At 41.6% G+C, this 14,831-nt stretch overlaps 2 protein-coding genes across 2 annotated transcripts; one reads left to right on the top strand and one right to left on the bottom strand.

The window, feature by feature from the left end:
• Positions 1-97: 97 nt before the first annotated feature.
• atp13a1 (ATPase 13A1) lies at positions 98-12,362 on the bottom strand. Its single transcript, XM_089019176.1, has 25 exons — positions 11,987-12,362; positions 11,286-11,375; positions 10,908-11,171; positions 9,827-9,982; positions 9,682-9,751; positions 9,495-9,601; positions 7,772-7,901; positions 7,564-7,619; positions 7,315-7,441; positions 7,104-7,241; positions 6,910-7,030; positions 6,642-6,799; positions 5,019-5,194; positions 4,828-4,938; positions 4,634-4,759; positions 3,823-3,925; positions 3,430-3,623; positions 3,180-3,276; positions 2,488-2,672; positions 2,284-2,398; positions 2,007-2,203; positions 1,772-1,914; positions 1,572-1,683; positions 688-831; positions 98-608 (listed from the first exon to the last, which is right to left on the bottom strand). The coding sequence occupies exons 1-25, from the start codon at positions 12,338-12,340 to the stop codon at positions 498-500; spliced, it is 3,585 nt and encodes a 1,194-aa protein (XP_088875302.1). The 5' UTR covers positions 12,341-12,362; the 3' UTR covers positions 98-497.
• A 379-nt stretch (positions 12,363-12,741) lies between these two features.
• On the top strand, positions 12,742-14,477 carry chchd5 (coiled-coil-helix-coiled-coil-helix domain containing 5). The gene is made up of 4 exons (XM_089019175.1): positions 12,742-12,875; positions 13,084-13,224; positions 13,305-13,456; positions 14,265-14,477. Coding segments are annotated over exons 1-4 (324 nt in total). The 5' UTR covers positions 12,742-12,873; the 3' UTR covers positions 14,294-14,477.
• Positions 14,478-14,831: the final 354 nt, after the last annotated feature.

Raw genomic sequence — 14,831 nt, 5'->3', positions numbered from 1 at the left:
TGTGGTGTAAATACATTTGGTTTTTTTTCCAATATGTGTTTCTGGAGCTATTCATCCAAATTGGTGGTTGCGAAAAATAAACACTTGACAGACGTAATTGTTTGTAAGTCTTTTTATAAGTCTGTTAGAGATATCTTTTAACTTTTTTTACAAAATCAAAGAGAGTAATCAAAACAGCTCGTTAATTCTCTTGGAGAATGCCCTTTGTGTGTCTGAGTGTGTCACTCTGCTGGCACAGTCATCACACTCCTCTCAATACTGCTCTTCATGGCCTTGCATGGCAGTGGGGAGGAAGAGATGAAGTTTGGGGATAAAAGAGGAAAAAGAACAAGCTTAGGTGATGAAAATACGATATGGGAATGAGACGGGGAGGAGCGGACTGAGGCAGTGCAGTGTACAGCGCTGCCCGCCATGACGATCTCACTTGTCTATCTTTCCCAAGTCTCCTCTCCCTTTTAGAGTACATAAGGACCGTGGGTACGAATGGCAAGAAGAGTTCAAGAAGGCACCCTCAGAGTTCCTTTGCCAAGTAAAAACTGCAGGACACGGTCCACAAATAGGGCAGCGAGAAAGTCCACCACCAGAACCTGGGCGATGACCATTTTGAACTATGGAGAAAATACAGGAAACTATTATTCCAAGAGAACCACACTAATACAAGTCATGAAAAAGAATGTGTCAATCCACCTCAGTTGGAATATCAACCAGGGCAAACTGTTCATTGAACTCCGGTGAAGAACCAGAAAGTAGTCCCACAATTGCTAAGCCAGACAAAGCGATGCTCCAAAGTAGTGGTCTATTTTCACTGAGAGACTCCATGAAGGGGTGACCCTATAAAACAGAACCAAGATGTTGTTATACTACCGAAGTATGTAGAAGCAACAATACGGTTCCTCTGTTTATGACGGCGCATATTCTTCTTGTCACTTCTTAGTCAATTAATAAGTGCAGCATATATTTCAATGAAAAACAATACGATAAGACAATAAATAAAAAAAAAATAAACTAAAAGCAGAAAATAATTGAGCAACGGACTACATTCTTACACCATGGGAGGAAAAAAAGCAGGATTGTAAAAAACCGACGAAGCCCTGGAGATATGTTAACTCTTTCACTGCCAGACGTGCAAAAAATGTGTCAACTCCAGTGCCAGGGTTTTTGTCATTGTCACTCAAATTCCAGGACCCACAGAATATTGAGTTTTAGGACTACATAAAAATTCCATTCAGCATAAGAAACCTGAGACTTTTCTATCATCAGGAAAAAAAAATCCTAAATTATATCGGTCTGGAGTTATATAAGCTTGAAATGAGGGCGGCTGTCCAAAACACAATACAATACATACATGTTGGTTTATATAGCGCTTTAACAACAGCTGAAGCTGGAACAAAGCGCTAACGTGGGAAAAAAGCAAAATGCAGCCTCTTTGTGGAAGGTAAAAAAAAATTGCCAGAGGCCATAGCCAGCGCTTTATCGGCACATACAAGAAAAAACAAAACTCGAACACATTCGGGAATGGCGCTCTGTCATATTTTCAATTCCCGAATAAATTCGTGAATGGCAATAAATACCTTGTAGTTGATGGCAAATGTGGCCATCTGCATAGCCATGGACATGATATAAACAGTGCTGTTGATTAAACTGGGTTCAAACTCTTTGTACAAATCCACAAACTGATCTTCTCTGTAAAAAGACAAAATGAAGAAATGCGACATCATTACCAAGGTAAAGCAGAACCCACACAAGTTCCACCTTTTTTTTTTTTTTTTACCTTGGCGGACTTCTGCTCTGCGCCTCTTTGTAAAGAAAGACCAAACTGCAGAAGTGGACTGCGAACTGCAGCAGCACCGTCAACACAGTATAAAGATTGAAGATGTTGGGTAAAGGCCGTTCCCGGGACAATGTTTTAAGTGGCTGAGTCAACGAGAGGAGATACAGATAGAGATGAGGAGAAATCCCAAACATGAGAGGATCTATTTTTTGGGGGGAGAAATAAAAAAGCTCACCTTTGAGCGAGAGATAAAGAGGAAACAGCCAGCCAATAGCAGCCCCTGCAAGGTTGCCTGGAAATCGCTGAACTTGACCCCTTCCAGATAGAGCACGGACTGACTGTAGGCGAGCACCAAGGCATTGAGAGCAAGAATCTTGAACATCTGTAGCGTTGTTACCAGGGTGCAGCGGCCTTGCTTGATTACATGACAGACTGGACAGAGAGAGAGCGAAAAGATGCTAATTTGGGTGCGCTGGCAGACTAAAATGTCAATTTGACATTCGTGAACTCACTGCATTGAATGGAGGATAATTTAGAGGTGAAAGGGGCGGCGATGGAGGCGTCGCCCAGTTTTACGATTTGCACCTGATCGTCTTCGAGTTCCCGCAACACTTGACTTATCCTTTCCTGAAAAAAAGTGCTTTATTATGCACCGTCAAAAAAACAACCAACAATGACAAAAACAGTATCCAAAAAGTCACAAAATGAAAGGTCACCTTTTGTGCGGCGAGTTGTTCCTCTCTTTGGGCCATCATCCTCTGCCGGGCACCTCTGGAACTCGGTTTGCCTCCGGCATTGACAGGTAGCGAAGGCCGAGAGTCAACTGCAGGCGCCTCCTTCTCTCTCCCTCGTTTCTTTTTTTCCGGCATGCGCTCAGGGGCGTTGGCTAATAGCGCTACACCTGTGCAAACGTATCAGAACAAACGTTTATATAACAAACATTTACAACGGAGAGTTAAGACGGTGGAAAAAACGTTTTGGCACCTCCCTGCCCACTCTCGAGGACTTGCACACAGCAAGGCTCAAGACAAGAGAGCAGAAAATCCTACTGGACCCTCCGCACCCTGCCCACCAACTTCTCCAGCTACTCCCCCATTGAAATAGCTTCTTCACCCTAGCCATTAACTCTTTAAACAGTAAAATATAACTGTATAGTGTCTCTTTGCAATGTTGCGAACAGTATCCCATTATAATAATTGCAGCTCCGTACTCACTTGAACCACTGTCTGCTTGATACCTTGCCTTTATTAGCTCCATACTTATTAGTCATGTCTTTTTTAATGATGATACTAGTGCAGTGTGTTCTACCGGAGACAAATTCCTTGTGTTCTATATACTCATACGATATAAAGATGATTCTGATTCTGACGGGGAGAGGAAAATGGTCACATATTGTGGACAATCTTACCGATGTGGGCATGTTTGAGAGCGCCGACGTCATTTGTACCGTCGCCGCACATCAGCGTGCCATAACCAAGCCCCTTGAGACCGGTGATGACAAATTCCTGGAACAAACGCACATATGCAAATTCTCAGCGGAAAAAATGCATTTTATTCCACTTTGCTAGCTCTGGAGTCTATTCCAAGAAGTGGTTGATATTATTGATAGCTTCCATAACGCGTATGAATCCCAATGTCATTTTTGTCTTCCGTCTCACCTTCTGTTTTGGACTGACTCGTGCAAAGACTCGTATGTGAGGTAAAAGGCCGTGCAGCAGACGGGGGTCGCAGCACAGTCTGGCCAACCCGTCCCCGGTGACGCACAAGTCATACTGGTGCACGAAAGAAGAGATGGAGGGAGGCGAAAGGGCTACGTGCACAGTGCCGTCGATGGACTCCCACTTCCACCCGCCTGGGTTAAACAAAGCACCATATATTTAGTGCATAAAAATGTTTGTGGAGTAATTTTATTTCAAGTTTTCATAAAAATAACACAAACTAAAATGAATTTTGTGTTGTATAGTTAGCTCACAGCTACGGCTTCCAAATGTCTGCTAGCTTGATGCTAACGGATTATGGGAAACAGTATAGACAGGCACACAATTTCCTACCAGGGGATGATTGCAATATAAGGGTTCGTTCCTTTTGGAGGAAATGGAGTTCCTTGGCCACATGGCACGCCGTTAAGGGGTTGTCCCCTGTGATCATCACCACCTGAAAGCGTAAGAATACGAAATCATGACTCCTTAATGTGTATTTAAGGAAAATAATATCCTATTTGAGTTATAAATGAAATGTGTTATTATCCATTTGCTATTTGCTACCTATTTGATATCTCGCTAGCTATCTATTAGCTATGTTGTTATCTTCCTACCGACCCCTTTGCTATCTATTTTCTATCTATTAGCTATCTAGATAGGTAGCTATTAGCTATGTTGCTATCTTGCTACCTATCTAGCTCAGAGCTATCTATTAGCTAGTTAGCTTTGTATCTATTTGAGTTATTCCGGGTTGAGTGAACGCTGGCGAGTGTGGCTGCGACTGCCCACCCACAGAAAATCTTATCCTGTGACTGTAAAGTGACCTTGAGAGTTTTGAAAGACGCTTGTAAATGAAATGTGTTATTTATTTGCTATCTATTAGCTATCTAGATAGCTAGCTATTAGCTATGTTGCTATCTTGCTACCTATCTAGCTCAGAGCTATCAATTAGCTATCTATGAGCCAGTTAGCTTTGTATCTATTTGAGTTATTCCGGGTTGAGAGTGTTGAAAGACACTTGTAAATGAAATGTGTCATTTGCTAGCTATCTATTAGCTGTATAGATATCTTGCTATCTATTGAGCTAGCAGGTATCTGTTAGCTATTTATTAGCTAGCTAACTTTCTATCTATTTGAGTTACTTCCGGGTTGGATGAGTTACATGATGAGATGCTTCTTGAATCTCTCTGATGACCGCCTTGCTGTCACTCTTAAGGGGGCAAGTGACAACCATGAAGCCGGCGAAGTTCAAGTCACACTCCAGAGAACTGCGGCTCATTTCCCGTACCTACAAAGATCCAAATAAGTTCAAGTAAAATAGAAAGAGCATTTTTTGAAGAGAGGGACAGGACAAACCTGCTGATGACTTAAATGTCCCATCTCTTTGTAACCCAACGCAAGCACTCTCGCCCCTTCCCGGGAGATTTCCTTGTGCACTTCATCATAACTCTCGGGACGCTCTGAAAACTACAAACACAGCCACGTTATTCTAACAAACCCTTTTTAACAATTTGGCGAGACATTTGAGACAGAGCTAAATATATCACCATGGCTTTGAGTGTCTCCGGAGCGCCTTTAACAGTGGAGATGTAAGAAAGTTCTGTGGATCCCAGTTTCTCGTAGGAAGCCAGAACTGACATCCTCTTTAGAGCGCTGGCAAAGTGAAAGCGCTGATGAATCTTGAGGCCCTGTGTCTTGATGCTACGTGCGAAGACCTTCTCATCTGGTTGAAGGGATTAAAAAGCTCGTTTTACTTGCGAATTAGCATTGGAAAGAGGTTGACGTTATAATGATGACATGATTTTAATTCACAAGAGGAAACATCACAACGAAGGGACTGAAACCCTCAATCTGTGACATTGGTACGGGATGCATCTGGGAAATCCAAAAAGGGAGCCCCCGTGTGTCTGAAAAAGGGGCCAAATTCTAAAATTGATGGTCGCGATTTAACGAGATTGCCGAAGTATAAAAAACTGATTGAAAGAAACCAAAATACATTCAGTGGAGCATATTTCTAAATTGCAAATGAAAACCCATTATTTGAGTAAAATCCATTTTTCTAATAAATCAACAAATTTAATTCAAGTTAATTTATTCATACAGATTTTTCATTTTTCTTTAGTTACCACGCAATCAATCCTGTGCTATTTTGATATTCTACGGTACTACAGAGAAGAGAAAGAGAACAGACTTAGCACAATATTTCTTACTAGTGTCTACTTAAACAAATTTCATTGCTTTTCGAAGATTTCCAATGTGCGGCAACAGCTCTGAAATCATTCCCATTCTCCACTGAATTCAAATCATGAACAGCAGTTTCCTGCAACGAATTGTCACTACCTTCCGCAAACAATCGATTGTTTCTTAAAAAACGAGAATGTGTTTGTTTGCTGCCTGTTTTTAATCTTTTAGAGTTTTACTCCTGTTCTAATGCTCCATAATGCAACCATCCGGCATGTTTGATGTAAATACTGCAACGCGCCATGGGTAAATGAATACAGGTAACATCCGTCTTACGACCGAGTTCCGTTCGGACCAAACGGTCGTAAGTCGAAATGGTCGTAAGTCGAAATCCATTCAAAATGTTGAATAGACACTCGGAGGCTAAATGACTCACAAACTCTGGTGCCATCACACGGTCAATTGCTGTGTGAGAGTGAGATGCTGGCTGGCCAAAATTGTCGTACATGTTGCTGGCCTGCTTGCGCGTTGCTGTGCCAGGCGTAGAATTAAAATTTTTAAAATAGGGTCTGGAGGTCGTGGTCGTAAGAATGGGCGGTCGTAAGTCGGGCTGGTCGTAAGTCGGATGTTACCTGTATTTGATTAGCCCTTTAGACAGTTTCTGGCAGATAACGGAAACGCCTAAGATATCCTCTACCACAACTTTGGAACGCACCAAAACAAATGCAAGGTGATGATGGCTCAAAATCACGAAGGCAAGATGGCAGACGACGAAAGTTAAAACCTCTGATGGAAAACGAACAGTTTTCAATTGATGTTTCACTAAATTTGTTTCTGTAGCTATTTTAACAGAAGTATGCCATATGTGGCGCGGATCATGTAGCAATATGCGCTAATCGTAATAAACTTGCGCCGTTGCTGGCGCAGTGGAGTTACAAAGTTGCTTCGGATGCATCCCTGTTGGTATCCATTTCCTGATAAAAACTTACCTTTCGTGAGGGTCCAATCAGCAGCAGTCAACATGGCTTTCTCCAGTGGATCTCCGACCAGTTGTCCGTCATCTAGAGTGACCAGTGAGTGGCAGGTCGCCACAACCCGATGCGTCTCCAACGGGATATCCGATACGGGCATGACGTCTTTCCCTCCCTGGTAAAATAAAAATCCGTAAAGATGGATTTGAAAATACAATACGGGTAGAGAGAGAATTATCAATATTGCCCTATACCGATCCAATAAATCTCTAAAGGATTCATTTACCTGAGGCCAGCTACTCCTTGCACCACCAGACTATCGCTAGTCAGTGTTCCCGTTTTGTCAAAACAGCACACTTCCACTTTCCCCGCAAACGGAATCCTGAAGGGCTCGGTACAGAATACATCTAAACGGCAGAACGGAACGGGAATGAGACACAACAAGTGCGCTAAAGGGCCGTAAAATGCAATCATGCTTACAAAGTTTAGCCAGGGCGATGAGAGATGTATTCACGGCCAGAGAAAGCTCAATAGGGAGTTCCGGTGGAACCACCGAGGTGAGGATCAAGGTGCATTCCAGGAAAAGCTTGTAGCGGTTCCTGCTGAGATCCTTGGTCCCTAGCGTCGGACAGTTCACATTTGAGACAAAATATATGCCAACGGAATAAAATCGCCATTGTGTAAATCTCACCTTCTACCCATACGTAGGCAGCTGCTGCAATGGCGAACACCAGGAGGAAGAGGATAAAGATGAAGGTCTCCAGGTTGTTTGCCGTGACTCTCTTCACACCGAAGAGAATGGTGCGCAGAAGTTTACCCTGTGACAAGATGTGTAGCCCCCGTTTTCATGTCTTTTACTTGCTAATATTTTAAAAGGTGAAGTTTAAACTTAAAGAACTTCCGATTCCGTAAGTGACGTTCGTATGGAGAAGAAACGCACCTGAGAGGTGTAGAATCCCGTTCGCAGTACATAGGCCATGCAACCATTGTCAACAGCTAGAAATTGGAAATGAAAAGATTCAGCTTACGTGACACACACTGAGAAATAAATTTAAAAAAATGACAGCAAAAACCCTTTGACTTGATGTGACAGCTCACTCAAATGATTTTCCTGATATTGAAAACCGGTGCAAAACTGATTAGCTTACGTTTGAGTCCAGCGCTGGCCTTTACAGGGGGGCTGTGCTGGACCACTTTGGTCCCCCCAGAGATGACGTGGAGACGAGAGTCTGCTTGAAGGTCGAGGATTTGACCAGGGTCCAAGTCCTCCACTGGCTCCTGAATAATGCCGCAAAATGCCAGCAGTTATTGCAATATCAACACGATAAACACCTTTTTTATTATTCAGCAAGTCAAGACATTTATATTCTGTGGAGACAAAATACCAAGATGATAATCGATTATATTTTTCCATTATTTGGAAAGTAAACCATACTCGTTTCCTTTCTATATTCGCTTATTTTCACTTTTTTTCCTTCAAACAGATTAATACATTACAATACAACACATATTGATTTATATAGCGCTTTAACAACGTGGACAATATCATATATATTAATGCATTATGTCAATATTTTTAACAACACATAAATCAAAACAGTAAAAATTACATAAGTAGAAGCCTGGAGGAGTTTCCAAAAAATACATAAACCTCATAAATGTTGTGATGATTCTGCTAAATAGTAAAAGCTCTTTTTTTTTTGTCTGTGATAATTTTGTTCCACAAAGTGCGTCAGAAACCATGTACAAAAACTGAAGCAACAGTTCCCATAGGTAACAATGTAAATCCAATTTATCTGTACCAGACACCGAAAAATAACAAAAGTACAATATTTTCCCGTGTGTAAGGTGCACACAAAAGCCTTCATTTTCTTGAAACGATGATCCTGCGCCTAAAATGCAGGTGCGCCTTATACGCAGGTGCGCCTTATATGGGAAGTAATATTGACCCACAACAGGTCTCGCAACTCCTGTCAGAAGCCATATACTCCATTTCACCCTGTAGAAGTGGTGCGTAACCCCAGCCTCTACTGTAGCACCTTTATATATATTATATTTGGAAAACTATTTTCATTCATTGAAGGTGTGCCTTAGAGTCTGGTGCGCTGTATATATGGAAAAGGTATGAAAATACACCATCGGGGGTGCGCCTTGTACACTGGAAAAGACAGTAGTTTTATCAAATAACTCTTATATTTAACATTAGCTTTGATCCTCTCCTCTTTCATCTAGAACTGCTTCATGTCATCACAAAGAGGGTACAGCAAGTCCTGAAGAATGAATGTCTCTCTGTGTCTTTGTTTTGTCATATTGTCTCTATGCTGTCATATTATTTGTTATTTAGTTTTTTTTTTGTTCTTTTGACTTCAAGACGGCGCCGCGAGAGTGGCTGCCTTTCCAGCAGCTCATGTATTTTGTTTTTCTACTTTCATTCCTTTCATCACTTTGCTGCTGTGAAATGTAAATTTCTCTACTGTGAGACTAATAAAGGCATATCCAATCCAATCCAATCCAATCCAATCCAATTAGCCTGTCTATAGTGTTTCCCATAATGTGTTAGCATCAAGCTAGGAGATGTTTGGAAGCCAGAACTGTGAGCTAACTATACAACGCAAAATTATTTTTAGTTTGTCTTATTTGTATGTAAACTTGAAATAAAATTCCCACCATAAACGCAAGTAAAGAGTGCTGCGTTTTACCCAGGCGGGTGGAAGTGGGAGCCCATGGAAAATGTTTTGAAAATACACCATTCTTTGGGGGTGCGCCTTTGTCACCGGAAAATACGGTATATATTTTACTGACATTCACTCCAACTTACAACTGAGAAGGTTTAGTTCTTTCTCAAATGTATGTTATCCCCCCTATTCTTACTTTCATTTGAGGCACAGACTCTCCAGTCAGCATGGCCTCATCCACAATGCAGCGACCACGCAGGAGAAGCACATCGCATGGTACTAGGTTATCCTGGGGGGAACGTCCTGGAGACCAGACCAAAACACGCTAACATTCTAACATTCCTAAAAAAGTATTGACAGTGAAAATCTGGTCTGACACTTACCAATGGAGACGAGATCACCTGGAATGAGCTCGTCACTCGAGATGGGCCTCCACTTACGGTTCCTATAAACCTGTCACAAGCAACCTAGGTTAAACCGAAAGGCTTTGTTGACAAAAGGGGTGTGAGTTTGGATGGAAAAACCAACCTGGATCATGTAGGGCTTGTTCCCCATGCGCCGGATCTCAGACATGTTCCTCATTTGCTGCTGGACCAGGGAAGCTTCAAACGCCACCAGCATGAAAAGCGTGAAAACGCTGTAGTACCAGTACTCATCTAGACACCACAACCCCACGCAGAACACCTGAGGTATGAAGAACACAAACCATTGTCAGCATATCCTATGAAACGGAAAGACAATTTTATTTACGTGGCCCAGTTTCAACCAACAATTAAAACATTTTTTGGCAAACAGATAGAGATGCTCAATGCTAAGTATTGTTTATAAACAAACAAAAAATAATGGCATTTAAAAGCTAACTGCAAAAGTAAAAAGATAATTTTATGAATAGATTTAAAATGATTAAACAGTAGCAATATTTGACAAGTGTCGGGTGATCATAATTTTTAACCCATTCACTACCAGACGTGCCAAAATGTCTCCACTCCAGTGCCATGGTTTTTGTCAGTCACTTGAATTCCAGGAGCCACAGCATATTGAGACTATATAATCATTCAGTTAGAAACATTACTCTCTTCTTTCATCAGAAAATAACAGTTAATTCCTAAATCATATGGGTCTGGAGTTATATGAGCTTGAAATGAGGATGGCTGTCCAAAATACAATGTAATACATACATATTGGTTTATATAGCGCTTGAGCAACAGCTGAAGCTGGAACAAAGCGCTAACATGGATAAAAGGCAAATTCTGCCCCCTCGTGGAAGGGGGAAAAAACATCACCAGAGGTCTGACCAGCGTTTTAACGGCACCCAAGCATGAAAAGAAAAAAACTAAACCCGAAGAAATTTGGGAATGGCGCTCTACACCATATTTTCAATTTCTGAGGACATTTGTCAATGGCAGTGAATGAGTTTATCAATGTGATAAAAGCATTTAAACTAGAGGCTGAATTCAAATCTGTTGGCAGTTTATTCCACTTTTGTGCAATATACAGTTAAAGGCCGCTTCACCATATTTGCTTTGAAACTTGGGCTCCACTGATAAACCAGAGTCTGAAGATTTATTTAATATATTTGTGCCGTAAGAGGAGAAACATTCCGACAAACCTGGAAGACAAAAAAAGGAGCGGTAGCCCTCTCCCGAAATAGCTCCAAGAAATTGGGAACGATCATTTCAGCATGATTAGTGCCGTAGCGTTTCTCCGCCGCCCTGAGGTCGGCTTCTTCCTGGTAGCCTCGCCACGACTGGAAGTAGCCCATTGGGTGGTTGATGGGGAACGCGATGGGAAAGAAGCATTTGTTTTCTTTGTGGTCAAAAGTGTAACGGATTTTCTGAAACTGAAATGACAGAATCTCGTCTCCGTATTCATCCTGTGTCAGAGAGGGAAAAAAAATCTATGATTATACACCCACTAGACAATAAATAAGCTTATAAATACAAAATAAGGAAACTGGGAGCTAAGTGGAGTCTGGAGCCAACCTCACCTGGTCTCTCTGTAGTGATACAAGTTCAGCAGAACCGTTATTAGGTGTGGGTACAACTTTTGCCAGTGTCGCCTTACTTGGATCTAATTCCTGTTGGTGAACAGGTGACAAATCCACACAAGCACATTAAAAAATATCCAGAACACAACATGTGACATGGGACTTCTAAAAAAAATAAACTCTAAAATGGAAAAGCAATGATAGCAAAATACCTCAAATCCAATCATATCTTCAGATTAGGATGTGCCTTTAGATCATTTCTAAATCAATGCCACGTGTTTATTAAATGAATACGAGTGCCGTGGTGCATCCAAAAAACTGATTGAAAAAGGGAAGGTGCTAACATTTCGTAATGCAAAGTGAGCAGAAGGACTAACTGGGGGAAACAGTCGTGTAGCCCATGGATAATATGGTGTTCACACAGCTGCAGACATCACTTGTAATACGGAGTTTTTTTTACTCAATTGAGGATGGAAATGTAATTTATACAACTATAATTCCACCGTTTTGGTTGTGCAAATGGTACACACAGCTATCCTGGAGTAGTGTGAGTATATCAAAGAAGAACAGTTCAGATGTAGAAGGCGACTTTGCTGCAACCATGTTAGTTGATTCTGCCCCTCGGCGATTCCCAATAAGTTAACAGTGCAAATGTCAATGAAAAATAGTCATTTTTTGTGATGTACTTAATTTATGTTTACCTTGGAACAAGTTAGCCAACAGTGGGCGTGCACAGACCAATAACCGGACAGAGCCGTGAGGACATGAACGATCCCGATAGCAGCGAGAGCAAGAAGGCCTGCCTCCGGATACTCCGACGCACCGTACACCCCCAGCCACATGTACAACCAGCCCGGGTAGAGGACCGTCAGGAACGGGAGGATGGTGCCGTGAAATAGCCGCGGCCTTCGCCTGTAGAGCGTCACTGAGCTCACCAGCTCGTCGCCGGTGCTATTGTCATGCTGACTGTGGCTCAGCGAGGGGGCTGTTCGTCGCTCGGCCGATTCACCGACGCCGTACCCGGTCATTTCGTCTTCTTTTTTGACGTTGTTCATTGTACTCTGCTCACCCTTTGTCCCCCTTTATTACCCACCACCGCACCGTCGTGGTGAGGCCGGCAAAACGCGATTAAACACACTAAACGTTCCTCAGTGGTACTTACAAGTACCAAATCCTTCTCGATGGTCCCTCTTCATCAACCATCGTTTCCGCAACGTCACCACGTAAGATGCGTACGCATGCTTTGAAGAGTAAACCATGGAAAGCAAACTATTGTGACCGTTCATACATACACACTTTACATGTAAGCATCTTCGCACAAATATGAACAATTTTCATGACAAAAACGACATGTTTGGTTTCAAGCTGAATGTCAAATTAGTGCACTATATTTTTAATTTCCGTTTTAAACCACGGTACTCCTGCTTTGTTTCCGTCCAATCACGGTGAATACTTCCTGGTTTTCATCCAATGGGGTTTACGGTACAATGGGGTTTACGGTAGGCGTGTCCAGTATTTTCATGGCGCCACATGAAAAAGTGTAACCTTGGCTGATCAGCGTCATCGCTTCATACGAAGATAAATTAAAATGTAAGGGTATTTACTGCTTCCGCAGACATAGATTTGTAGCGTAGATATATAGTTAATTATATAGAGAGCAAACGGCTACTTTAATGTTGCATGCTTGTTGAGTAAAAGCCCTATTTGAAGTGTGTGTTTTGTACTGTAAACCATTGCAATAACTCTAAGCGATGCTGTATATTTCCAATGTGACATTGGCGCATGTGTTTTAATTAAGGCAAGCGGCTATGGACATCACGGCAAAGTATTGCCATAAGGAAATGGATGCCTATGGGTCATGTGTGGCTTCCAACCCATCAATCTGGCAGGAGAAGTGTCATGAATTGAAGATGAAGGTTGCCCAATGCACATCATCACAGTAAGACATGCGTATTGAATAAATCTCACGGCCAAATTGCACACGTTTCGCGTATCCTACCTATGTCATACATCTGCTAGCCCAGTGATCCAGAAGATCAGACAAGAGTGTTCCAAGCAATTTGTGGAGTTCGAGAAGTGTCTGAGGGATAACCAGAGCATGCCTGCCTCATGTTCATCGCATGTCACCCGCTTTCTCGGTTGTGCTGAGACGGTGGACCTTACTGAAATGGGTAAGTTAGTAAAAATCCTGCACCTGTCGATAGATGTCAATGCTCTTAAAAAAAACGTAATTTTAGAATTTGCGCTTAATTTTTCATGCAACCTGTGTGGTTTAGCGCACTGTTTCTGAGCCTTTATTGAGCCAATGAACCACTTTTACTCTAAACAATATCACAGCAACAGGAAATAAATATTTCGCAAAACGTATATAAAGTCAACTCACGATGAGGTCGTTTGAATTTACTCACAGATGTAGTTCGTTGGGAATCGCACTACTTTGCTATAACAAACAGAGGTGCTATTTATTCACTCTTACTCTCAGTTGCAGACTGTCAGCTCTGGGTTAGAATTACTCTGGTAATTACACCCATCATAAAAACATACCTTCGTAAAGTGAAGACCTCTCGATTACTCTGTATCCCCCCGCCTGCCCGTCTCAGCACGATGGGGGACAGAGCTTTGGAACTCTGGAACTCACTTCCTCCCAACATTCGTAACATCGATTCTCTTCCCACCTTCAAATCCCATCTCAAAACCCACCTAAATCGCATTTTGTGTGTAGCTTTCTCTTGTTTCTATTTATATCTGTATTTTATTTATTGTATTTTATTTGTGATTGTATTTTATTTATTATAGTACCTATGCTTGTCTATTATGGGTTAAGTTATTTATGTTACATGCTTGTCTGTGACTATAAAGTGTGCTTAAGAGCTTTGAAAGCGATTAAAATGAAATGTAGTATTATTATTACTATAACCCAATGATTATTGCTGCATGACTAATTTATATATTTTTGTGTTCCTTTTTTTATCCCCCCAGAGACAAAACCAGTACCTGTGCCGTCGTAACATTCAACCATCTATTTCAACACTTATCCAAATTGGTTTTGTTTTCTTCCACTTGAGACTAATTATTTTCCTACTTTTAAATCAGGAACGACGTGTACTGTACCTGCTGCCAGGCTGCCTAGACAAAAAAATAAAATAAAATAAATGTGAACACTGTATTTCATTAAAACTAAGTCTTACTCAACCAGTGAAGATTTTCTGCTTTTGTTTTTCAACTCTATATATCTGCCTGCCGTCATCATCTACCATGCTGAGTCAGAGTAAACCAAATATTAAACCAGAATGCTGCACTCCCACACAAAATCTGACAAGTCACTGACTAAGAAATTGGGAGTCCGGGAAGAAAAAAATGGAGGAGGGCTACTCAAAAAGGGGAGGTTGTTGAGTTATTATCTCGGTGATACACCAAAAAGAATAAACCTTTTCTTTTTGCATTCTTGCAAAATAGTGAGCAAAAAGCGCAGGGGGTGATCCAGATATAATTAAAAAAACGCAACAAACGAGGCAAACAGGCAAGAGGATGAAATTCCAAACTGTA

The sequence above is a fragment of the Hippocampus bargibanti genome, linkage group LG17 (assembly GCF_051943395.1).
Source record: "Hippocampus bargibanti isolate YZ-2025 linkage group LG17, ASM5194339v1, whole genome shotgun sequence".
Lineage (NCBI taxonomy): Eukaryota > Metazoa > Chordata > Actinopteri > Syngnathiformes > Syngnathidae > Hippocampus > Hippocampus bargibanti.
This window is presented reverse-complemented; position numbering and strand designations above follow the sequence as displayed.